The sequence below is a fragment of the Brugia malayi genome (assembly GCF_000002995.4).
Source record: "Brugia malayi strain FR3 genome assembly, contig: Bm_v4_Chr1_scaffold_001, whole genome shotgun sequence".
Taxonomy (NCBI): Eukaryota; Metazoa; Nematoda; class Chromadorea; order Rhabditida; family Onchocercidae; genus Brugia; species Brugia malayi.
This window is the reverse complement of record NW_025062475.1, coordinates 8780077-8806804: the sequence shown is the minus strand read 5'-3', so window position 1 is coordinate 8806804 and position 26728 is coordinate 8780077. Positions and strand designations below refer to the sequence as shown.

The 26728-nt window shown below is 33.0% G+C and overlaps 4 protein-coding genes across 4 annotated transcripts; 1 reads left to right on the top strand and 3 right to left on the bottom strand.

Moving 5' to 3' along the window:
* Positions 1 to 783: 783 nt before the first annotated feature.
* Bm13970 (Uncharacterized protein) lies at positions 784 to 3579 on the bottom strand (the record flags this gene model as incomplete). Its single annotated transcript, XM_001900542.2, has 9 exons — positions 784 to 880; positions 1088 to 1194; positions 1594 to 1725; positions 1842 to 1940; positions 2026 to 2141; positions 2349 to 2493; positions 2685 to 2825; positions 3168 to 3348; positions 3530 to 3579. 9 exons carry the CDS (start codon positions 3577 to 3579, stop codon positions 784 to 786), a joined length of 1068 nt encoding a protein of 355 aa, XP_001900577.1.
* A 2112-nt stretch (positions 3580 to 5691) lies between these two features.
* On the bottom strand, positions 5692 to 6368 carry Bm17391 (Uncharacterized protein; the record flags this gene model as incomplete). The annotated part of the gene is made up of 2 exons (XM_043077184.1): positions 5692 to 5823; positions 6303 to 6368. 2 exons carry the CDS (start codon positions 6366 to 6368, stop codon positions 5692 to 5694), a joined length of 198 nt encoding a protein of 65 aa, XP_042933118.1.
* A 5080-nt stretch (positions 6369 to 11448) lies between these two features.
* Positions 11449 to 16407, top strand: Bm2101 (Uncharacterized protein; the record flags this gene model as incomplete). Its single annotated transcript, XM_001900540.2, has 12 exons — positions 11449 to 11690; positions 11850 to 11908; positions 13043 to 13174; positions 13363 to 13594; positions 13663 to 13785; positions 14128 to 14200; positions 14299 to 14420; positions 14753 to 14867; positions 15190 to 15375; positions 15591 to 15728; positions 15902 to 16049; positions 16196 to 16407. The coding sequence occupies 12 exons, from the start codon at positions 11449 to 11451 to the stop codon at positions 16405 to 16407; spliced, it is 1782 nt and encodes a 593-aa protein (XP_001900575.2).
* Positions 16408 to 17474: 1067 nt separating this feature from the next.
* Bm10817 (Uncharacterized protein) lies at positions 17475 to 26642 on the bottom strand (the record flags this gene model as incomplete). The annotated part of the gene is made up of 24 exons (XM_043077183.1): positions 17475 to 17488; positions 17790 to 18075; positions 18355 to 18411; positions 18556 to 18600; positions 18978 to 19191; positions 19415 to 19596; positions 19788 to 19896; positions 20064 to 20342; positions 20527 to 20795; positions 20872 to 20993; positions 21302 to 21479; positions 21713 to 21902; positions 22081 to 22196; positions 22428 to 22631; positions 22794 to 22898; positions 23049 to 23252; positions 23423 to 23716; positions 23865 to 23997; positions 24145 to 24251; positions 24514 to 24669; positions 24845 to 25012; positions 25745 to 25921; positions 26036 to 26129; positions 26503 to 26642. 24 exons carry the CDS (start codon positions 26640 to 26642, stop codon positions 17475 to 17477), a joined length of 3843 nt encoding a protein of 1280 aa, XP_042933117.1.
* Between the last annotated feature and the right edge of the window lie 86 nt (positions 26643 to 26728).

The window sequence follows — 26728 nt, the reverse complement described above, 5'->3', positions numbered from 1 at the left end:
TCCCAAAACTGTTTGGATGTTTGCAAAGCAACCGTATCAACTTTCTTGTAGTCGGCTTTTATTTCAAAAAACAAAAACAAGCTAGATTAAACAAAAAATGAAAACTTTTCATCAAAATTTAAATCGGTAGTATAAATCAATATCGATAGTACATTTCAATTAATAAAGCATTCAATTCCCTCAAAACTGTCGAAAAAGGAGCGTAGTAAACGGTTGAAAAAAAAAAAAAAATGCCAGATAAAACCTCTTGTCTCTCCAAGGTTCTATTACATGCATGAAAATTAGCACTGGCTTCGATTTACATAGAACAAAAAACTGTTAGATAGGTGGGAGCTATAAAGCTTCAAGAGAAGCTATAGCATTTTTCTTTTATTTCTATTTTTTCTTCGAAATTATGAGACATAACCACAACGAGATAAAAAAAAAGAATTAAGCTAGTGCTTAGGTTTACTCAAGAAAGATATGAAAAACACAGCTCTTGAAAAAAGGGGAGATTCGGAAAACACTTTTTTGTTTTGAAACATCAATGAAAATGGATAACTTTATAATATCAAAGGAAAGAAATATTTAAAAGAATGTAATAAGACTATTAAAATAATTTCTGGAGACTGTACAAATACGTAGGTATAAGTGATAGGAACCGTATCAATGAAATGTAGAGCTCCTATGAGATTACAAGCATCGAAAATAAAAACTGAGGATGGAAAAGCTGAATTCGCTGAGATTAGTTTTTTCTCAAACCACTATGACAACAAACAAATGTTTTAAAAATCCGATGGTTTCTCAATTCGAGTTTTGGGATTCACGAAGGTGAGCTACCAGATGATCTGGAGAAATATGTCCTTGGCATATCTGGTGCACAGCTGAGAACAATGGAAATCTGAAAAGAATTATATAGATATAAACATTTCGAATATTAACTACGATGAGGATTACCACAAGTTTCATGTTCTTAAGAGTTAACTATCTGACTCATTCTAGAATTAATTTCTTGACAGCAAGATTAGTAGAATTCTCAAAAAACTCTTCTGTAAGTTTCTCTGTGAATAAGGTTGCATCAATATTAAACTAACTCAAGAATTGTTACCTTGAAACCATGTTGTGCTTCTTCAACATAAGATAAACTTCTTCAGCTGTCAAAGGACCTTGAGCACTTTGTCCATTCAGCATCTCCTGTTCCAATTCTTTAATTGACTAAAAAAGCAAGTATAAAAACGAAACTGAACTTCAGTGCCTTCAACAAACCTCTACTCTAAAATCATAACTTACCTGTTCTCATTCATAGAACTGATGAGAAAATCAGAGAGTAAAAACAGAAATTCTGACAATGAACTAAAACAATTCAAATTTGAAGATTCTATATTTGATGATATTCTGTTTATTGAATGTCTTGACGCTCTGCCCTCATCATATATACATTTTTCCTTTAATGCCTTGAAATATAAAGCTTAACGTACTTTTGGAACTAAATGTGATTTGGCATCCAAAAAGGAGATCATTCTTTGTCAAATACACTACAGAGGAACGAATAGATTAGGGAACAAATAGTTAAGTACAAATGATTCGAATGGATCTGACTTTCAATTCACTCACTTTCCCCGTTTTAACGAATGCTTCGCATATTTTACGGTTTCTGCCAGCACTACACGTTGCTATAAGATCAGCTACACCACAACTTTCAAAAAATGTCCGGATGTTCGAGCCATGATAAAACAGTTCGACAAACTGAAATGCACAAAGGTTATTGTGCGATCATGACAATCAAGTGCACTCGCATCATAATCGTTAACTTAGTCTATTAACTGAGAAAACGAAATGATTAAGCTTCATAAAAATATTACGATGGTAATTTCCATAAGACCCAGTCGGATAATAGCTGATTTTGTATTACTTCCATAACCAAGGCCATCAGCAAAGCCTGCGGCACATGCCACAATATTCTGCAACAAACCGAAAAGTATGCTACAGTAGAGTTCCAAATTCCATACTAGAATGCATTTTATAAGCAAAACAAGAATTGCTAACTTTGAGACCACCACATAATTCGACAGTATTTGCATCTTCCGTTAGAGCAATCTTGAAATTGTCACTATCAAACAATTTCTGCAGTATAGACCATCTGTCTTTCTGATCTTTACAACCTACAACTACTGATTTAACAAAGAGAACAATAATTATTAAACATGTTAAATAATCTCAAAATAGAAAGCAGTTGACATGTGCACCTTGTGTAAGATAACTAGAGGAATATGGATATAAACATACCACAGCGTGGTTTATCTGATCTCGCAAATTTATAAAAACAAAACATCGAGCAATACTTTCAGCTATCTCAAATCTGCACCTACCAATAGTAGCCTCGCAAAAATCTTCATTTGCCACTTCAGTGGCCAAATTCGCACCCATCAGAACAGCTGTATCAACATCCAGCAAATCGCGAATCTCTTCAGTAACCAAACGAATCCCACCTTTCTTTTTCTGAATCATGAAGCCCTAAAAGACCTAATGCTAATTTTAATCGTGTTATTTTACATGACAAATTTTAATCTCAAGCTGAAAGCATTGAAATGGATTTCTGAACCAAAACAGCCGGCTCCTATTATCATCTTTAACATCTCTGACTAAGCGGCAAATTCAAACAATTTGACAAAACTTTACCAAAGTCTACAAATGATGAATAGAACCTTTATGAGTGAAACTACAAGCGCGCCTTCTTTTAGGTGACCCTTCAACTGTATGCAAACATTTTCCACAAACTGATGAGGGATTACAAATATGAGTATGTCACTGCCTTTGCAAGCTGTCAGCAAGTCCGGTATAGCTACCTACAATTAGTTTGATTAATTGCTTTTTTTATATCATATGAATTTCAGCAGAAATTTGATGAAAGAGCGATTCCAAATGAAATTTTTTTTATAATATTTGGTAAATCTGAAATGAAAGACATGCAATTGGCAAAGTTTTACGAATCGAACTATGCTGGAAAATAGACAAATTATAAATCAATGCATTACCACATTTCACAGCGAAAAGAAAACTTAGCAGAAACTATTAATAATATTATATAATATTGTTTTGTTATAGGTCATGGGTCATATGCTCTCTTCGCATGTAGGAGAAGGATACCATTGAATAAAGAGAAAAATGCAAGAATCGAAATAACGAACCACGTTTGGTGGCAGCTTTTTGCCTGGCAGATATTTGATATTTTCATGTTGCGTGTTAATTACTTCCGTAAGTTTCATCCCATTGATTATCTCTTCATAAACCCACATGCGTACTTGATGATCAAACATATCTTTGTACTTCTGCACATTTTTCCCAACGATCAGCGAAATTGCTGAACCCCTAACCAAAGAAAAATCAAAATTAGTTCAAACTGTTTTCCAATATTTGCTCAGTAATCCTAAAACACTGAAACAGCAACCAAATTATTATAATTTCAAATTTTGTGTTGAACCGGAATCTTTTTCCAAAAATCCCCGTCAATTTATTCCTTTGCCAATAAAATACGAGAAAATGAACGAACCAATTGCCTGAGCCGACAAGAGTCACCTTGATTGGTGTTCTTGGTCCCATACTACAGCTACGACGAAACACAAAGAGGAAAATTGCGCCTGCTAACTTCGAAGATAACGAAGTATTCAATGAGCGCTCTTAATCGGCCAGCCACAAAATACGAACAAAGCAGTTCTCGAGAGATTCTCCAACTCTCAAATCTCAAATCAAATCTGAACGTATCCATATTAGTCGGGCAATACAAATTTGAGCAAATTGAATGCTGAAGTTTGCTAGTCAATGTCATTCTTATTCAGGATGGAACGACAGTTGAGTCTGCCGGGTCAGAGGTTAACAAAGGTGGCATAGGTCGCCCTACAGTACAACGGCTATTTACCACTTTTTTCGATACAAAAAAAAGAGCACTGAGGGTGGTGTGCGTAGAAAATGAAAATTTTTGCAGAGTTGCAGGATAAATGAGTTAGAGAACGTGAAGAAACAGCGAGGGCGAATGATGAGTAGAGACAGGCGACATTAGATCGGTAACTCTACTACTCTTAGTTCAAAGATCACTTCTACTCCTGCAGTCTGCTACATAACATGATGAGGTTGTTTGCAGCGGCGGTTTCGATTCCTGCTGTTGGAATGGAAGATGGTGCTCCAATAATGCTATCGTGTGCAAAATATATGCTAAAAATAATGTAAATAGTGCTATGGCAGTAATGCAAGTAAAGCGTGCGTTGCGTTGCGTTGCAGTACAATCACACATTCATTCACTTATAATGAGTCAGTCATTTGCAGAAAAAGATAGAAACGAGAAGAAAGGGAAGATAGCATTCTTCGAGAGATGTGTGACTTATAAACTACACCTTCTTACTAATTGGTAAATAATGCAACAATAATAATAACAGCAACCTGAAAATAAAACGAAAATTTAAGGAATAAGTGGAAGAAGAGTGGAGAAGGGGATGGCAATAGTGGTCAAATGCATGTCATCAGATCTCTTCTCTTTGCTTAGCAAAATGCGGGAGTCGAAGTTTTGCAAGCTATCGTTTAGGATCAGCAACTGGGGATAGTACTTACTGCCCATTGGTCGATATTCACTGATATCAGTGATTCTTCATATCGAAATGAGCATTGAAATATATCAGTTCGTAAATGGTTGACCGTTAAGAATGGAAGATAAGTGGAAGGGGGAATCTCAGTCATCACGCAGTTCAATTTAAAGCAGTGGAGATATGAAATGGTATCAGGAAGAATACCAAAGTACAAATGAAATTTCACACCGATTTTCAAAATTGCTAGTAACTTGCTTTTTAGTGCCTGAGAAAGTCAGAGTAAGCAAGAAAATAAGTGCAGAAAGGTCTTATAAACTATTTAGTGAATAATTTAGTGATTTACTGACTAAAATGCACATTATACCTTATTAATAACTCGAAGAGAAATCGTTCTCTTTTTTCTTTTAATTTAGTGCTTTAAGAACGCTTAATATAAAAGTGGTGGTAAAGTTTTCTGCGTCAACAAGAAATATTTAATAAAGAAGAAAGACGAAAACATTGATAACCTTATTTGCAGGTAAAGAGAGGATAGTTGACTTTGAACATTTCGAAGGTTTCAGACGTTTCTGCAGCAGAAGACTCACTTTATAGAGTATCTTAATTTGAAAAATTATTGTGTCTTAAGGTGACACTTTGGCAATATAAATAAAACGTTGTTCTTTCTACGGATGAAACAGGATAACTGTTGTAGAGAAATATGGGTAATCATTTGATGACAGTAATCTTTAGCAACTGATAGAGTATGATTCGCGTGTAATTGCCCAAAGGCTATCAATAGTGAAATTCTTTACACTTCTACTGTCTGTTTCATGTCACTTTTGTAAAAACGAGGACTGTATTTGATGAGGAGAAATCATCGCTTGTCAGTTTCTCTGATTGATAATAGTAGTTGTGTGGTAGATGTATTTGAAGGCCAAATGCTACTTGTTGCCCGAACGAAAGGAAAACCTGTTCCGTATGACTTAAGTTACTTGCTAATCATCAATATTGACCAGTTCTCACTTAATTCATCATTTTTCAGCTTTCTATCGGTTTAAAAAACTCATGTGCTTTGCTTGTTTTTATTAATATTTTATTAATATTATATTAATAACAACTAGGAATGAGCTTTTATTATCGAATGAATTAATAAAATTTAAAACATGCCACTTATCCAGAAATTATTCAGGTTCGTTCTCTGTCCCTTTTGGAACAATTTATCAGCTAGGGGCAAATTGAAAAGCAGGCAATGTCTTTCTACCATTTTCTTTTTCGCTCGACGCTCAATCTAAAATTTTTAGGCCGATGACCAGAAATGGTTGCTGTTGGTGGTCACCGAATCTCCGAAACTAGGTCACTCATCCATTTTCCTCACCCTTCACTTCCCATCTATATTTTCATATAATTTCATGCGCAAATCGCATGGTGACTGTATGCATCCATCACTCGTCCTCAGATCTTCAAGCAATGTTTGAACATTCGAAACATCTTTTATTTCGAATTAATCGTAATTGTAGTTTTAGGTTTTACATTAGCGACAGCACTTCTACAGAAAGTGTTTTCAAATTAGGAATCAATCGATAATCCAATTTAAAATATTGCATCCACTTTTGTGACATACTGTCTGTTACTACATACTGTTACTACTGGCATTTTTTTTTAAACTGATACTTAACTACAGTTCAGAAAGAGCAAACTATGAAATGCCAAGCATACTATATTGTGCTTCCTTTCTCCTCTGATCTCTCGATCCTAGTCGAAAAGTACTTTGACCGATTGCAGAGCATCCTTTTCAAACCAACACTGCACTGAAATGAATGTCAGAATACGCATCGGTAAAACGAAAGTAACCAAGTCACTTACCCTTACTGTTTCAACTTTCCACGATCAAACAAGAAATTATCTCAGAACAGAAATTAAATTCAGTGCAGCAGAATGCTGTTTTCCGTTGTTCGATATTAATCTCTGACTTGATGCGTTTTTTGATTTTCTTCTTAGAGAGCATGAGCATCAGGTCAAGGCTAAAAAATGCTAATTTAAGCGGTGATATAGACATATTTTGCTTACTACCAAGAATTCGAAAATTTTCTAATCATTTTCCGGTCGGTTTGAAGATTTTTTACCAAAGAGAAAAAGCTTTTTGATGGAATGTTTTCAACATTTTATGAAAGAAATTTTAAATATGCCTCAATGAATATGAATAAAAATTTTCGCAGTAATATATATCATAGTGAATAGTTTTTTTTAAATTCTATCAAAACTTCAACACTTACTGGAAGAAGGTAATAAATTTCAGTCAATTGCTGATGATAGTATGTAAAAGACCTTCACTCCGATATTTTGATAGATCTAACTTTTTTTGAAACGGGAACTTTGTCATGAAGAAAAAAAAGTATGTGGTAGTATCTATCAAAAGATGATATTCGGACACATTTAAATAAGTTGCTATGATAAAAAAAAAAGTAACACTATCACTTATATCAACTGCTTATCTTTGTCTAAATTCTCTCTCAACATTTGTCTAAATTCTCTCAATAATAGAATTATGATGCCTACATCATAATTCTATTATTTTCACTTCCGCATTACCAAAGAAATTGCAGAAAATTTTCTCAACCAGCCTTAAGAGACGTGAATTGCTTAATTGGGACATTTCTTTGTGAATTAAAAAGCCCTTCTGGTAGAACATGCAGTGCATAATCTGCCAGAATTTCTATTATTCTCTATAAATTTTGATTAAGTAGGAAGTTATGGAAGTTCTTTTTATTGGAAGAACATTTTGATTTAAAAAAAAGAAAAAGTTGTATTTTATGCAAAGGAACATCCTGATAATATCTCTTTCGGATAAATAAGTTAGGAAATAAAAAGAAGTCTGAGAACTTTTCTATTTTTTCACCTTCTTTTCTTCTTTTATATCTAATTTTCTTCAGGGTTTCCCAATCCTTTAATTTTCGAATTTGTAACTATTGCATATTAAAAGGACCACCCACTTCCAGAAACTAAAAATACTGGAAGGCTTAAAGTCGAAGACTGATGATCGAAAACGTTTTATGATCACAAATGAAATGATCGTAATACATTTATTCTTTTCAGTTTACAGAGAATTATTTCTATAAATGCTGCTTGCATTTTATAGTTAATGTTATTTGTTGGTATTATTATTATTATTATTATTATTATTATTATTATTATTATTATTATTATCATTATTATTATACATCATCAAAAGATGTTAATAAAAAATTGCATTCCATAAAAAATGATTGAAATTTCAAAATAAAGACCTAACGATATTAATGTTAAATACCACGGAATTCATATAATTAACTATTGTATTTTATGGAAGCAAGATAACGTGACAGTATTTATGTCCACTTTCTTGAGAATTTTCTTTGAAAATTTAAAAAATTTTTGTCTATTTATTATGTTATGCAGTAATCAAGCGGACCAAGTAATAAGTGTACAAGTTTGCTACTACTATAAAAACTCTAAAAGTTTTACTGAATTCACGTGAAATTTCATAGGTGTGAATGAATTATAACCTTAATTAAACTCTTAAGCCAACGTTAAATGTTACTTAAATCCTCCTTCTAAACATCATTCTATGTTCAAATAAGTTCCCTTTATGAAAGAGAATTTATTTATTTATTTTTTGTTATTTCTTTAGACATAATGTATAAAGAGTATCAAGAACGAAATGAAAAGCGCAGGTAGTGCAATTTAAATTTTTTACACCAATTTCACCTTAATTTCAGCCCATAGCTTACTAATTTTATCTTTCAAAAGAAATTTCAAATCCGTTTATGTCGAACAAAGGGAAATTCGATACAAATCATATAATTCCTGAGTTATTATTTCCAATCTTTTTGAGCTTTTTTTACACTTATCAACTTTAGTGCTTATGTAAATTAAGCTGTTAACGATTCAAAGCATCTTCACGCACGTTTGCTTTCTAGTTTTTCATGCGATCATCATTTTCATTCACATTGATCCAGAATTGCTGGTGACGAAAACTTTTTTATCATTTTACAACATACTACTTTTAACATGTTTTAGTACCTCCAGTATGACCAGTTTTGTTCAGGAATTCTTGAGAATTATTGCTCTATCTCATCCTCGGAAATTTTAACTTTCCTTGGGTCAGTATGTATCGCATTTTATTGTCGCATTTATTGCTACAACACACTAACTTTGAACATTTCAACTTTGGTATTATTACTTTTTCGATTTCCTCACAGTGTCCTTACAAACGCTACTTTTTCTTGATTAACTTTAAAATGTATTTGGTAAATATTTGGTGCTGATATTTATGTTTCATAACGTGTGTAACAGGCTGCTCTTCACATATTAACTTTGTTAATACTAATGTTAAACTGGAAATCAGTTGCCCTTGGTTCAGTGAAGTGAAGTTATACCATATTGCTATCCATGTAGACTTCAAGCAGTCACTGCTATAACACGCTTAGAAAGCAAACTTTTTTGATTAGATTTACCACATCCATTGGCTAAACTTGTTTACTTTAATTTTTTTTTACATAAATTCAACATTTAATTTTTCACATAAGCTCAAATAGGTTTCTCTTCGCTTTTCGGTTTATAACTCTTTAAAATCGAAATTTTCCATTAAGAAGTGCTACTTCTTCTAGGAACTGCTAACTATTTTGTTTTCCTTCATCTTCCCTCTTGCAGAAATTTCTTTCTTTTTTATGTTCAACAAGTATCTCCCGTGACCTCACGTAACGTTCCGATTCTATATACTGATTCTTATATTGCTCAGTTCGAGTATCATCATTCATCAACAATTTCATCAAAACTTTACCACACTTAAAAAAAAAAAAAGTATTCATTGTGCAGTATACCTTTTTTCTTCTTAATCTATTATGTAACTGTTTTCTATTTCAAGAATTACTTGATACTTCAATCTTTCGAAATTTAGACTTCATTTCCCGAACTATCTTTCTATACTACTGGATATTCTCTACATGTCACTGTCGTTGCACTCCTCGATACTAAAATGTTGCAAAAGTATTGCTGTTAGGTTATTATGCTGACATACCCTTTCCTAATTTTTTGAATTATTTTCTCTTCAAAAATTTTCTCTCAGTGACCCTTTAAAGAGTAATTACATATTTTCTGAAATGGGTACTTACAGTGATATGTCCACGTAATAATGACTTCAGTATTGGCATCCATGTTTCAGGCTAGCACTCTTATTATTGATAGTGATACTAAGAATACAGATTTATTACATCGCTAAAACTACGCACACACACACACACACACACACACACACACACACACACACACACACACACACACACACACACACACACACACACACACACACACACACACACACACACACACACACACACACACACACACACACACACACACACACACACACACACACACACACACACACACATACACACACACACACATACACACTACCAGTCATTTGATCACCGTATGAAAGATTTTTTGACTAACCGAAAAAGATAGCTTTGAACTTTAAGGATTAATAATATTTTGAGCGGTGTCCTTTTATTAATTGTATTTTGAGTCATATTCATTCAGAAAATTTTTTATGAAGTAAATATTTCCACGGGAATGATGACAGGAATAATGACAGCGCATAGCTATCGGACGGACGAAGATTTTCTGCAAATTTTTTCTTCCAAAATTTAGAATCCTTCATTTCATCTTTTTCGCTTAAATTAAAAAGTCTGCATATAAAAAATTTTTAAAGAAATGGAGATTTTGAATTGCTCAAACAAATGAATATTCTAGGATTTTATAAGAGTCAGCCTGCAAAACTTGAAATTCAAGATTTGTTCGATTGCATTAGCTATACAAATGCGCCAAAAGTTATTCGAGTTATTACGATCACAAAATTAATATATTAACGTAAGAAAAATTCTGGCAAATTAACACTAATCTAACAAAAATCATTACAAATTAGAAAATCACGATTCCTTTAGCGCATTGTTGAATGATCAGTTTTTATCCCAATAACAAATATATATATATATATATCATTGCTTTTATGTGTGATATCGTTACAGTTGTTATCACCTCAGTTAGATAATAACTGACTTGAATTGAATTTATTTCTAAAATGCTACACTGAAGCAACGAGATTCACCTACAGTTCTATTTAAATCATTTTGTTCAAAGAGGGCAGCATAGTGATACTTTTTTACGATGACCAATGCATGAACTAGATCAAAGTTTGTGTTCAATTTTACTTCACAAGTGACTTGAATTTAAGATTACAAATTGGATTCTGCTTATCGATAATCACTCAAATACCCACTTGATTATAAAATAAATTAGCATTGTTCTATGTTCAGAAGCGAATCGTTCTTCAAATTCTGATTTGTTGTCAACAAAATGATCGTCATACTTCAATATTTTTTTAATAAGAAATCGATACCATTCACAGCAAACAAACTGAGAGCCAAATAATTTTGCTGTGTATTTTAATCCGAACTGTCTGAAAAATTACTTTTTCACTAATCCAACCTGTGCATTTTGCATACCTGTCTCACTCCTACTTATTTCCTTCCTTTATCAATCATATTGAATATCCCTCCGCACCATAAATCATTTCGAAGAAGAACTATAGGCACACTGTCACCATTTTCTACTTTTTCAAAATTTTAATCAGTCGATTTCTTTTACTTGGCCGTATAAATAAATCAATTACACGATCGATTTTTCTGGGTAACAAAATGATAATGCACTTACTAATAATTTATCCTAAATAATCTTATAAATTGTATGAATAAATTAGAATGACTTCATTATCAAATACCATTTCTTCATTTGCTATTTTACTTCTGACCTTGCTTCGATACCGTAGAATATATTTTTTGTTTTTTTCGTACATAATTTGTTCTTTTTCTAGATGGACTATGAGTCTCTGGCGAAGAAAATTGAGCAAAAGGAAATTATTGAGCATTATGTGACCGAATCACGTCGAACTACTGGCGCCAGCACCAGTGATTCACGTATTCCCCTTCAAGAAATTCTAACGGAAACAGTTGAACAACGATACAATGAGGAATTACCGATTCATGATTTCTACCGTACATCACGAAACTTTTTACAAGCACCTTCATCTGCACTTAATACTGAAGCAGAGCGAAGGTTCGTTCCTTTACTGCTTTTTCTTAGATGGATTATCCTTAAAACACAGTTTATAATATAGATTGGAAATTTTTATCCAACTGTCTCTATCGCTTCAAATTACTACATCTTCCCTTCAAATTCAACTTCCAATTCTTTGTTATCTATTATCGCTTCCAGATTCTATGCAACCGGTGAAAGAGACTGCAGCAGAGATGCATCCTTCTTGCAAACATCAGGTATTATTAGTAGTACTTTCTGTTATTGCAAATATAAATAACATTAAATACCTCATTGCTATATAAACAAATAATCAACCGTATTGTCATTTTAATTTATCCTCCAAATGGATGTCAATTTTGCGTACTTGGATTTTAAATGTTTTGCTATAATTTTTAAGCTTCTTAGCAATAAATAAATAAATTTGCAATTCAACATAAAATTGCTATGTTCAAAAAAAGCATTCAGTATCTTTTGGCATCCATTTGAATTAAATTGAAGAGCTCACTGAAAATTTTATAAAGTTCTCGTTTGGCTATTTTAGAGATTTACGGAAATTTGTGGGATTGATAATATTATCACATCAAAACTCATATCAAAACTTTCTTTTAAAACACATTAATAAAATAAAAAATCTATTCATGAAACTACAGTGACTATACTAACTATTCATTTTACAAATCTACAAAGTTGACATTATGAGAGAATTTCATACCTTCTTGTTGTCATTGTTTAATATTTTACTAATAAGTAAAACTTTTAAGTAAAATTTATATGTGCTTATCGCCTTCTATAACATCGGTTTGTTTGAAGAGCAAGGGGTGATATGGACGAAGTCCAAAATTTCAATAGTTTGGATTTATATTGGTATTTATAGATTATTTCATGTGTTCATTACTTATAATTCTTTAGATTCTCATATATTTGTTAATTAATTTAAATCATAAGAGAGAATTAGGTTAAAAAGCAACGCCGTGAATAAAGCAGTGGAAGAGCGTTTGTTGAAAATTCTAAACTTTGGTTTTCTCTTCTGCAACTGCTCTGTCATAGTCTTAGATACTACTACTTACTCTTTTTCCTTATTTGTTTCTTTAGCTTTCTCCTGAATTTCTGTTTACAAAGGAAATGGAATATATGAGACTTTATCTGATCAGTTATGAGTCCAGTATAGTTCTGAAAATTTAACTTAAACCTTAATGTTGCTGCTGCTAACCAATCCTTCCTTTTAATCATGTATAAATACAAAGTTATTAATTAAATAAAAAAAGGCCTGAGCATATTATTAATAAATTAATAAAGAGCATGTTTATTGATTTAAAAAGTAAGATGAAAAGGAGTGAGGAGGATCGATCTATTAGAATAATTAATTATAGGGATGCCTCCGGTTGGTCAAACGGATTCAGTAAACGTATCCATACCATACCTCAAATTATCAGATAATCTAGATCGTTCCATGGCAAATATTTATTCCTATGGATACGATGTTCACGAAGTTCATACGTCAGGTCAGTTCGCAACGCTTACTCATTTAAATTTAAAGCTTTGAATTCTAATTATCACAGATTAGTTTTTGTTTTTTAGCTATGTAAATATTTTGCAACAAATCAAATTTAACATTCTTAATCATTGTAAACAATATTGAGTTGTTGCTCAAATCCCTCCCACTTCAATTCGACTACAGTTATTATTACAGAGGGCGGTGCAAGAATAGTGCAAACGCATGGGACAGGCCTTATCAACGATGATGGATCCGGAATGCAGCACACAGAGCGGAGCCCAGATCAGCAGCAGCAGATGCTTACTGATAGAAGTGTTGAACATCAGCGGACAACACTGATTCAGGAACGAACTGCAGGAAAGCCTTCAAGAATCTCCTCACCTCTCAAATCTAGTCACAAAGAAGTCGGCTTCCTTCACTCAGCAAGGTTGCTTGTATTTTCACACCAAACTGTAATCTGAAATACTTCCTCTCAAAATGAGAATTGTCATTTAGGTCAACTGCTAATGAAATTGGTGCTGCAATTGATCATCATCGGCAAACTGTTTATACACTTCCTTTAACACCCACTGAGAGAACGAAAACCTGGCAAGATACCGATACTCTACCGGCAGAAAGGTTCGCTTACTAATTAGTTACAAAAATTAGTTAATTAGTTGCAAAGATTCGAACTTAGAGCAGAGAGTAACTAAAGAAGGCATGGTGGAAACCACTTTCTAATCGTCTTTTATTATTTCCGCCAAAATATTTAATAGAATTTGCTCTTTTTATGCTTATTACCTCCTAAGTAAATTTAGATTTGCTCCACAGAAGATTACAATATTTAACAATATATATAAATAAATCATAGCACTTCTATGCAAAATTTAAAGATCTGCCTTTCCTGATCATCGTTTGATGTTTAACTTTATCTTGTTCTCATTCAATTTAATCTAAATCTGGAAGTGTGGCCTATTTTAGTAAACTGTCGCGAAAGGATAGTTACAAGCGTATGCAAATGGGACAACAAGATGATCCGACTGATGTTTATGCGGTGAGTTGAAACATGTGCTAAGGAATTGCCAATTTTAATGAAGGGAAAATATATCAACCTTAAAGCATTTAAATTTTCATGATAATTCCGAATTACAGCCTCGGTCGGATGCCTCATTAATCGCTGATTTTATAAAATCGCATTCGCAATCATCCGAAGAAATGATCACACTATGGGAACAAATGATACAATTCATAAGGAAAATTATCTCCAGAGCAAGGTTTTCTAAGTTATTGCAATTCTCAGCAAATTGTGAGCCTTATTTTAATAATCTCAGAAACCGGGAATAAGTTTGGGAAATCATTTACTCCTTACAAAATTCAGTCCTTACATCTCGAGATAGCAAATAGTCGTCAAATGGAAATTGAAGCTAATGGAAGTAGAAATGCACATGGATCTCTTTAAGGTATCTTTTCTGTACGTCATAAGTGTTATATACCGTAATGATTACCAAAGTATCACTACCTACCTCTTTTCATGTAAAGTGAAAAATTGAAAATTATTCTGAAGCAATTCTTGTGAATGTTTTAAGTGTCGGAAAGAAAATTTCAGGAATACGACATGGACGCCTCGCTTAATTTGTTTTTTATTGTTATTTTTGCTTCTTATCACTTTATTTTTTATTTTGCTTGGTATTGTTCTTAACGCTTTATTTGGCTCTTATTCGGTAAGTGTTACCACTGGTTGGTAATGAAGGCTATATTTTTGAGGCTAATAAAGAGGCTCATTTCTGCTTTCTAGATACTTATCAATATTATGAATGATTATTTAAATTTTGAAATGTTTTTTAAAGTCTTTAAGAAATAATTTTGAAGTTAGAAAATTTTTGCAATTGGTGTTTGAAGTCTTTCTGTCGAAATACCAACTTTTAATGATCTCCTAAATATAAAATACTATTAGATGTTCACAATGAGCTTCTGTAATAAATTTGTTATAAGTCTAAATAGATCAGTTCTGTATGACTTTCTTTGTAAAAAATTGGCCTTTAGGTACGGACATTATCTCTATATCCACCAATATGTAAAAAGTGTCATCGTCTTGTCCAGGATGGCGTTTACAACCAGATTCCCAGCCTACTTAATATTATCTTTTACAGTTCATCACAAGTTCACTTCGAGCTGATCGGTAATTTACCGTTCAGAAGTAATTCACTCAGTGTTATCGATTTCGAAACGGTACTTTTATTTATTTCTTATCTACATTTCTTTTATTTTTATTTACATCTCTATCGACATTCTTTTATCCTTATCTACAGGCTAGGATTCACAAAAAGAAAAAAAAAAAAAAAAAACTGAACAGTTTAACTCTTTAGTTTATTGTCAATATTCCACAGGAAATTTTTAAATTAACATCATTTCTGTTTCTTGGTAGCAGCATTTGAAATTTGCAGGGTTACGTAGCAATAGCGGATCATGCGTTGATTGACAGTTCTGGCAAACAGATTGTATGTTTCTTGATACCTCTTGACCGGTCCGCTATTCCAAATATCTCAGCTCTTCGTGATGCACTTTCATCTGTAACGTCTGAGGTAGCATGCCGACTATTCAATTTTTGTCTAATTTCCAATTTACAAAAGCTCATAGATTTTGAATAATGCAAACAACATTGTAACAAAAAACGTCGCGGCTCTTAAATTTGTTTACCAAATGTTGCTATTGCTTATAAATCTCATCATTTTGAAACCTCCGGCTGAGCATTAAGATTTATTCGGAATACGGATGGCAAGAATATTGGCAGTACCATGCAGAAGCAATAGATGCTAAAAGTGCAAAACGTAAATTTACAAATGAAATCGATAATTGTCAAAGTGCAAAATGGTACTTGCTGAAACATACGGTCTATACAAGAGGTTAGTTCAGAACTTTTAACCTTTAATACTGGTATTACTTGTTGTTGAAGCGCTTAATTGAGATATTTGCTAATTCTCATTATATATAATTATGCTCTTTATTACATTTATAGGTTAGTACTCTAACAATATCATGCATATTTCAGATTCAAGCTGCTCGAATTGCTATGACTTTTGCTTACCAAACTTTGCTATTCAACGATTACATAAATATGAAGATGATATGACAATCGGTATCAGACGTTTGGATTGCTTCCGACTTTATGTGTCTGAATGGGAAAGATATCAACTGACATCTGATAGTTATGGTGGACATTGGTCGTATCCAAAAATTTTATCGAATAGACAAGATTCATGAGGAAACTGATTTGAATCAATTGGAATCTACCCAATTAGACTGCAAATGGCATCGAGTGAACATAAAATAAAAATGAATTTGAGTACGCTCTAGGAATTCCATGATATCGTTCCCTGTAATTAAGTGTACTTTAAGTAGTGCTTACGTTGCGATGAAGTCATAAGAGTAAATATAGTTCGAGCCTAAATATAAATTAAGATTAAACAAGAAAAATCAAATGTTTTTCTTTAAAATAATGACTTGAATAACTCCTTCCCGAAATACTGGATAAGTTTTCACTTTAATGGAAAGATTTAATGCAATCGGGTTATTGAATACAATCATTTTCGACTGGCATTCATAATTATCACTTCAAAATTCAGTTCAATGAAGTCCAGTGATTCTGTACAGCTTATTTTTATTTTTTTTGCAATGTTTAATTCCATCTTTATCGTAAGATGATTTCGAAGAACTCAGTGGGGAAGAAAATGCCCGTAACTGTCATAATTTCACATACAACAATTCTTGACTTTTGATTTCTTGTCGTCTAGATCTAGATTAAAGACCAACTAATAAGCTGACATTAATGTATAACTTTGTATAATACTATTGTATTTTGCATATTAAATTTTAAACTGCCCCGTTGTTCTTCCTACTCATGCAGTGAACTGAGAATACCGTTTCACCTAAATTTCTTTCAATGTCTTTTATTATATGGAGCTCCACCATAACAATGTTTACAACTTCACATTTTAAAATTGTTGAATTTTTATTGTTAATAAGGAATGTTACGAATGAACTCTAACTTTGTTCATTAAATAATGAGCTCATGATAAAGGGGAATTTGGTGAGAAATTTCACATTGGTAACCTTAGATGTCATAACGAAATCAATTGTAAGAGAATCAGCTGAATTGCGGTACTTTAGAAATTTACTATGTTAATTGTTACAGTTTCCATCTATAGATAAAAATGTGAAACAGAGAAAAATAATTGAATATGATTTGGAACTTCAGCACAGCAACAATTTTTCTAAAAATGATACTTTAAAATATATACAAAAATGCAAAATTCTTCGGTTTATTTTGATCACTTTGCTGGCGCTGAAAAAAAGGAAAACTCAAAAATAGATCTATGTATATTTTAGCATGTTAGAAATGATATATGATTTTGAACACATGAACCAGTATTGGTTTAAGATATAAGAAAAGTTTAGTAAATGACAAAAAAAAAAAGAATTGAAGAGTGAAAAGTATAGAAATAATTGGATGATTAATTAGCACCAACACAAAAAATATTGCAACAATTTGTTCGGTGATTTTTAAATTGCTCAAACATCAATGTTTTTGCAACAGTTCTTGTAATAATTAAGTGCTTAACCACTGAAATTAGAGTTAGTAGTACCTTCACTATTGGAACTTTTAACGCTTGTGATACTTGTGACGTAGGACTGTTGTGAATGTGTCTGAGTGCGCTCGATTTCCAAATATTTTTCCGTCTTTTTCCTCAGTTTTGCGGTGGTTTCCGAATCTTTCTGTTCTTGGTCTTCATCTTCCTCATCCGACTGTGTTTCTAATGTCTTCTTTTCTGTTACATCTAGTGATGATGGTTTTAAAGGTTTTGATTCAGTCCTCCTTGTCAGTTGAGTCCGTTCTGAACTTGGCCGTAATTTTTTTGCTTCTATTTTACCCTGAAATAAGTCATATCTGAAGATGTAATAATCACAATCCTTCTGTGCATGCAAGCCAATCTTTTGTCAACTTTGAGCTTATTTGTACAATGTGCCAGCTTTGGACATCTGTGCACTAACCTTAATTTAGTCACTGATTTAGTTCAATATTTCTTTAAATGCTTGTCTGCTAACATTGATTTAATCATTTATTTCAACAATTTGGTGATACCGAATAATTAAGTAGCATGAAGTGCAATAAGCAAAAGCAAAAACAGACTCAGTTAATTCCATTTTTACCTTTTCTAGCTCACCAAACGATGATTTGGTCTTCTCCAAAAGGATTGGGAGTGTTTGCTAAATAAAGCAGTTTAGTTTTATGAAAATCAATAAAAAAAAATTTTTGTTGCTATTAAAATAAGTCTTCAATTCTAGAGCAAATGTATAATCCGTATTTCATAAACAAAAGTTAACTGAATGCACTTGAATGTGAACTATTACCGCGGTCCTTGAAGTTGTTGACAATATTTTCTTTTTAATACTGCCCTGTAAATTTGGTAACTATTTTTCTTAGTAATTTTCTTAAAATTATTAAATTTATTAGAATTATAAAATTTCAACTGCTAAAAATCTCATAAAACATGGATGAAACGTTCAAGAAAACATATTTTAGCATTAACTTTTTTCCTTGATAAAATTTTGTCCGGCTCTTCCGTTCCAGTTTCTAATGATATATTACTTTCTACATCTAGGGTCGGCTGATCGGCACTTCGCTCATTATCAATAAGAACAGACATTCCTTCCTAAAAAATGTACTCATTTTTCGGATTTTCAATGGTTTAACTTTTTAACGTTTAATCATTCATACTCTATATTCCATTTCAAATTCCTAGCTACATTTTTAAGAATAAAAGAAACCTTACATCTTCACCAACAGGTTTCAGCGTTACAACAGCTGGTCCCAGAATATGATAATGATCATCCAAACTCGTTGAAGGTTTCAAGGCAACCATCATTGCTCGGAATCCGATAATAAGCTTCCTTCCAATTCCAACTTCAACGTCTACTCGACCACCCACGGAATATCCATGTCTTGTGTATAATTTTTCGAATTCATCCAAAGTTATTAAAGCAAAACTGCAGTAATACCATTAACATTATTTTAATTTCAATTAATTTAATATGCAAATTTTTGTAAATTCAGTTCTGATTATTTTAGATATATTCTAAAAATCTATCTACTTCCAACCAGCGTACATGAATAGAAATTTGAAACTGTATGCGAATAGTATATGAATACAAAATATATATGAATACCCAATATAAATTTGAAATTGTATCTAAGAAAGTAAATACAAACGACTCATGTTGTTCCTTTAGTTCATATATAAGTCGTCGTGTTTGCTCCTTTCGCGATATTGTCCTAATGATTGAGCTATCAAATGACCGAACCATATCCATTGTATCTTCATCAATCTTGATCAAAATGCAGTCGGTTGATGTCCGGTATTCAACTTTTGGTTTTTTCACGGATTCACGTCGCTTAAACAATAAGATCAAATTAGATATATTGCTAAAAAGCTTGGAAAATTTCCTAACAACAAAGCCATTTTTCAGTGATATTTTTACATATCCATTTATCATATTTTTTGAGGATTACATTAGATTTATTACTTTTTTTCATCGGAATTCTAAAGTAGTGAAAAATTTCTGGCAATCAGAAGAAAACAAACGAAATCATTTTTGTCCAACAAATTTCGCTCTCCAACAAAGCGCCCCTGATATACATAATAATCGTGCTTGTGCTCTTTCCCCCGCCTCGATAATGTCATTTCAGTTACTCTGTAATTAGTAGTTGTATTTATCATTAGTAACAATCATATTTATATTAGCCTCACAATCGTACTCGCATTTGAAACCAAAAATAGAAGTTTGAGAGCTTGCAAAAAAGAAATGGAACAAATAAATTTCCTAAAAAGATATCTTGTGGTCAAAGACAAATGACTAACTTGCAAATGCCCTTTCGGATAAAGTACATCGTCTTTCCGAACGTTTGGACTAACTGGCCACCTGACTGTTCAATTCCAGATTGTGTTTCAAGATATTTGACCAATTTATCCACTAAGTCCTGCCTTTTCTGATTATCGATAGCCTGAATCCAATGAACAGATTCCAGAGCATCCTGAAAGCTGGGATCCGGAGAATTAATTAAACGCTCACCACGATCACGCAAACGATTCAAAGAACGCTCCCATTGTTGTACCGATTCGTGATGCAAAAATCCCTGCCTAAAATGAAAATAGCTTTTGCACTAAATACTTTAAATTCTGGAATTGTAATCAATTTGACGGAAAGAAGTCATTTAAGCAAAGTTATTTAGATAATTTATAATATTAGGATACTAATATTTAGAACCTAAAGCAAAAAAAATAATGGGTTTACGAATGCATTTGAACAATAACTTCTACTAACTTTTGCAAATCAATAATAGTATGTTCCAGCGTTTGTGCAGCCATTCGGATGGCTTGTTTGGTTTTGATAACAGTAATTAGGTCAAGCACTTCTTTGTTTTTTTTCATCGCTTTTCGAATCAGAGCATCCACAATTTTATTTAAATTTTTCTGTTCTCCTAATGCTACCTGATAGGAATCACCCGGGAAAAAGGTAAATTTCGCTGGCGGTTGACTGAGCAAGAACTGAAGAAAATAAAGTGCCGAGAGCTGAATACGTATACGTAGGAGCTGAAATAAAGTTAATATGGCATAAAATATAAAGTAATGAAAGCAACTATATAGAAGTGGATATGAAGACACATACGCTAGCAGTATACAGTGCCTCATGAAGCGTGAAAATAAACAGTGGTGTGATGCGCAGGATTTTTAAAAGTGTCAAAAATACCATAAATAAAAGAAGTATAAAACGCATCGTGTTGCACACAGCTGAAAATAAGAGAATGAAAAGAAGGGAAAGAAATAAGATTTCAAGATGTCAAGATTTTGAAATGATCTTTTTGAAACTATAAAACAATTCTCTAAATATAAATTAAGTGATAAATATGGGTTTGAAAAAACATTGAAGAAAAACATTGAAACTAAAGTTATCAAAATATCGGATTTTCTGTGCAGAAAATAACGAAACTCTTAAAGAATAAAATTTCATGGTTTTATCAAATTGTATGCCTTGTTTTTCTTTGGATTCAGAGCAACTTAAAAAAGCTGGAAAGGTAAAATGAAATGACGGTACTGACACAATATTCTCCACTGTCCATTGTCTCGTATGCATGAACCGTTCGGATATTTGGCCAATATTACCGAAAGAACGATGCAAATTCCGACAATTAGTGACATATAAACAAGAAAAAGAGCGAATTCGATAGTAATCCGATTCATGCTTTGAAAACAGCGCATATCCAGACGATCTAATTCCTAAAGAAGCTGAAAACTTATTTTGAAAAGTTAACACCACTCACTGAACAGCTTTCAAAATTTGTGCATATTTTGCTATTTTCGGAAATGTTTCCGAAGACTCGCTATTTACACAATTCTCATTTACCGCACCAATCTTTTATGTATTCTCAACATTTATCTACGCTTGTATGCTGGTTGGGTACAAACAGTTGGCATAAAAAATTGACAAATAACTTGGATCGCTAACCAACCATTCGATATGCTGGTTTCCGTAATCGATGAAAATGTACCACTTCTTCAACAAAAAAAATGAACGCAATCAGGAATGTGAACATCAGGACTGAATAGCTAACATCAGTCCCGACTGCTGGCTGCCAGAAAATGACAAATGCAATCAAGACAGACTGGATGATAGCCAAAAATGTAGAAAATATGCACCACCTTCAAGTAAAAAAATTGAATCAGAAAGGATGCAAAACGAGAATGATACTGTTGATGGAGCAACCTATAATACTCGGACATGTTTATGGAGGTAAATGTATCAATTAATTAATAATAATAATCATTAATTTAATGCAAAAAAAGAACGTGGGTAGTTGCTTCTTCTTTGAATACATACCATTCCAGAGACCGAACCGGTTTTAAAACGGAAATATTAGTAGGAATTGGATAAGGCAAGAATGGAATACCCATCCAGTTTAGACGATTCAGTTTTGTGTCCGTATCAATCCAATACTACAAATTTGAAAGGTCATATATATATTTTCATATATTTTAAGATATTTGTAACTGAATATAATGATAAACCGTTCAATGGAAAGAAATTCTTATGTTGACTTTAAGATATCTTATTAAATTTAAAATAATGTTCCATTAAACGCTGCTTTGAAGTGTAAAGAATAATCTCCCTTTCAAAGTAATTTTTAAAGACATAACCCTCAACACTGTTAGGATCCTTAACTCCACGTGATGGTACCACTTGTTATCAGCTGAATTCAAATGTTCACAAAAGTCATCCAATGTTAACTTTCCTTCATCAACACCATGTTCCAGGAGGTCGATTACTAAATGTGCTGCACGTCCAGAAATCGCACCCAAAGTCCAAAGGCTGTATACTCGAGCAAGAAGAATACTATAGTAACCAGTACAAACGTCACTGTCGTCTTTCTTCTGTAGTTCAGAAAATCCGATCCATTTTTACTTTAACATTTAATTTCAGTCGTGAAAGCTATTATGTAAAGAAACAATGTGATAGTTTATAGTCAAGTATGAGAGTAAAAACAACTCTCGTCATGCGAACAAAGGAGTAAAAAATGGAAATAGATAAGATACTATAAGAAGTGACTCGTCCACCGACTGACTGTCAATACTTTTCACTGATTCATCATACATGCTAGTTTGCACCCGTGAATATTGTCCTACATTACTCGCAAAGCCCTAAAATCACCAAATTATGATCAGTTACTTCTTCTAGAATTGCGATAACCAGTGAATCAATGAATCAAAGAAAAAACTTTACTTCGAAGAAGAAGTATTCTAATATTCAAAGAAAATACCTAAAAAAATGACACTTAAAAATTAAATTACTTTGAAGACATTAGCTTCGATCTGCTCATTAACAACGGTCCAATTAGCCTCTGTAAGATAAGAGTCAGCTTGCCGACGCATTGCTTTTATATTCGTACGTAGAGTACGATTTAAATGTCGTTCTACGTTCTTCTCTGAATCTTTAATGTAACGTGATCGGCGATTTGTGCCTTCACGATTCGTAACATAGGAAAATGTCATTCCCTACAATTTTCCAACATTTTATGAGACAATCAACACTAACCATTTCGTATAGGAGCGTTTAGTCACTTATCAAGAAAACTGCTTGCTATGCTTAGAGCTTTCTATAAATTTATTATAATGGTGCTATAAAGAATGACAGATGAGGATACAGTGATATCAGCAGTGACTACCTGAATCACCAAACAAACGAAAACGGCAGAACTCGCATAAAGTACCACTTTTTCGCCAACTCGACGAGCATACGGGTCGTACTGAACACTTTCAGTAAATTCATGTACCAATAGGAGTGCCAACGCTCCCTTCAGGCCGCCATACGCCAAAAGAACGTAATCGGTATCATAGACAATATGAGAACTACCCAGTGCATTCCATACTTCACGAAACACAAGTAATGCCAACATACGAGCCATCAATGATACGGGAAATAACAGCACACCGGAGATTAAATGATAAATTACATCAATCTAAACATAGCATACTTCAACGATTCGTTTTCTGAGCTTCTGAATTTATCATCTAACCATCAAAAAGAACTACAGGCTTCAAGGATTATCAATCAATCAAACCTTAAATGATGGTTATGATGTCTAAAAAAAACATATAAGAATTCACTTCAACTGGATTATTGAAGAGCAGCAGACCAATGGCATAGCCACTGAACATAAATACAATGCAGTTAGCCCAATATCCAAATGCTGTCCAAATTTGTAAAGTCAATTCTACACTTCTGGGATTTAATCGTTCTCTACAAATCGGTGCAATATGATAAAACGAAATGGTATAAGATCGGTAAATAGTTAAAGATTATACTTCGCACCATTTTTTTTCATACGAACTTTATCGGCCTGATCATGATTTCAAGACCCTTGTGTTGCAAAACAATAAAAATCACCTAAGATAGTTCAGTGTAACACCGTAAAAGACGGTGGCTACAGCGGCCGATCCTTTGGTTACTTCACCCAACTGCCATACAAAGTATACGGAAATTACCAAAAACATCTAAAACTGTAAAAGTTTTAAGCAAGAATCATCAAAGGAAAAAAAAAATCTCTTGCATTGTGGAGAACACAAATTGCACTTAAATTCAAAGTGGTTCCAATTCAGGAAAGAAAACTTTGCGTTAGTTCTCGAACTACAGAAATTCCTAAAATATCGTCCAAGAATCCAACGGAAATTGGCAAAAGGAATATTTGGTGCAATCATAGCAATTAGCAGTGTTAAAACTGCAAAAAGTAAGAGGGAAGAAGGAATAATGAATAACCTGAATTCTTTTCTCCTCATTAATACCATGTCGTATGATCATAACAGTAATATGAGCACTAGTATACCCCAACAACGGCGAAATTACGATACAGCTTACGCACATCGCTGCATAATGTACAAAAGTATACGGGTAAGATGGTAAATTTACTTCCTTCTGAAATCAAGGAAGAGTTTAAACTAAAACTTGCACGAATCAATTGATGCTTGGATATTTTTATTGTCAAATACTGATTCATCGGGATTGGGATTCCGTAAAACTGTGTGGAAAGACACGTATACGTTACTAACAATACTCCATGGCAAGAAAATTATGAACAGAAAAGAACTACCAAAACAAAATTGCGGAGAATTTGGTAGACAAAAATGGCTAGACCATCATTGAGTAATGATTCACCCTCTACCAATATTTTGATACGCTGCGGAGCACCGATATCTTCCAGGATTGCGACAACTGCTACAGGGTCTGTTGCAGCCAAAATTGCACCCATCAGCATGACCTATATGACCCCAATTTATCATTATTCAGAAAACTAACGACAAATCAAATATGCTTTATGGATGATGAGGCATACACATGCGAAAAATGACTCTGGAATGAGTTAAACGCAAGAGAAGTGTGAAAATCAGCGCGGTTTTCACAGGTAATATATATGCAATCGATGCTAGCTAGAAGGAATTAGTCAAAGTTATGATAACCTAAGCCAAAGAGATAGTATAGACCGCAGCCTGCAGTCAGATATTTCGTGCTGAAAGTGCGACTTCTGTAGCTTGCATTATTAATGCTTTACAGTAAAAAAAAAAAAAAAAAAAAACACTTTTGCGATCTTAAAAGCGGATAATTAAAAAAAAAAAAAACTCACAAAATGACGGTCTAAACATGTGTCAATTTATTATAAAATAAGAAAAATTACATAGAATTCGTCAGATTCAAAACAGAGAAAACAGACAATAAAATGCTTTGAAGCGAAATGAAGTGAAACTCATTCCGCCATAACCAGTCTACTTTGCATATTTTCTAGTGATGTTCACGGTAAATGAATGGTACACGTACATGGCGAAAGAAATGAGTAAGACTAAGCAGCATAATTTTTATGCCGCATTCCAGAAATACTATAAACATTGTACCAAAGACCTCATCTGATGTTGATTTGAATGAAATTTAAAATCTGTATTTTAATTTTCAATTTTCATTTAGATCGGTAAGTCATAACAGTGATAATCATACTAACCGTGAATACATTCCAGTTGTCCATAATCCGCAGAAATGGTAGCATTAAGGCAGTGTATAATATTAGTGTTAATAAATAAACAGTAGCGGTCAGCGCGAATAATAGCCATTGCTTGCGAAAGAATAGATGTGAATTGCTTTTCACCGCAGATTCAAAAATAAGTAACGGTAGAAGAACCTAAATGAGAGATTAATTCTGATCGAAATAGCTTGCTTGCTTGCTCCATTTCAAAAAATGAATCTCTGTGTGTCGCACCGTTTGCACTGATTGTAATTGATATCATAAACGTACTCCAACAACAATGCCAGGTTCGACGGTCTTCCACGTGTAAGTCTCATCGATGTGTGCCATCAAATTTTCTGGGAAGAATAAGTGAAGAATGAAACTGAAGTATTAAGCAGTCATTGAAGTAAAGTTTGCGTAACTTAAGTCATTATTTAACAAATTCCAATCTATCAATTTTGATTCTTTATTCTCCATCGAAGAAGCTTAAGGTCCATTGATTTTAAGATTTCATCGTGATTATGGCTTTTTTGATCACGCCAAATAATTTAAAAAAGGGCTTCAAATATATTTCCGCTTAAACAAAATTAATTGGAAAGTTAGGAAAATGAGAAATGGGACATAATTAATTAAGTAGTTAACATTAAGAACAAAACAGTAATAAATGTTAATAAGTCGTGAGTATTATTGCATAGAGATGCACAACGAGACAATTTAGTTTTGATGGGTATTTAAGAATGGAAGAAGGATGAAACCTTGTGCCAAGTGCAAATAAGAAAATGAGAATAGTATCCGGTATGCGGAGAAATCGGATGCGACGATTTGTAGCATCCAGTACAAGACCGGTAACAAGAGCCAGAAATGGAAATAAGAAAACTTGCAATGATTTGAGCATACCACTGCATACAAGCGCTTACTTTATCTTAACTAAACGTAATAATAAATCTCCTTTAACTGTTTCGCTTCTTTTGTATTTTTTAT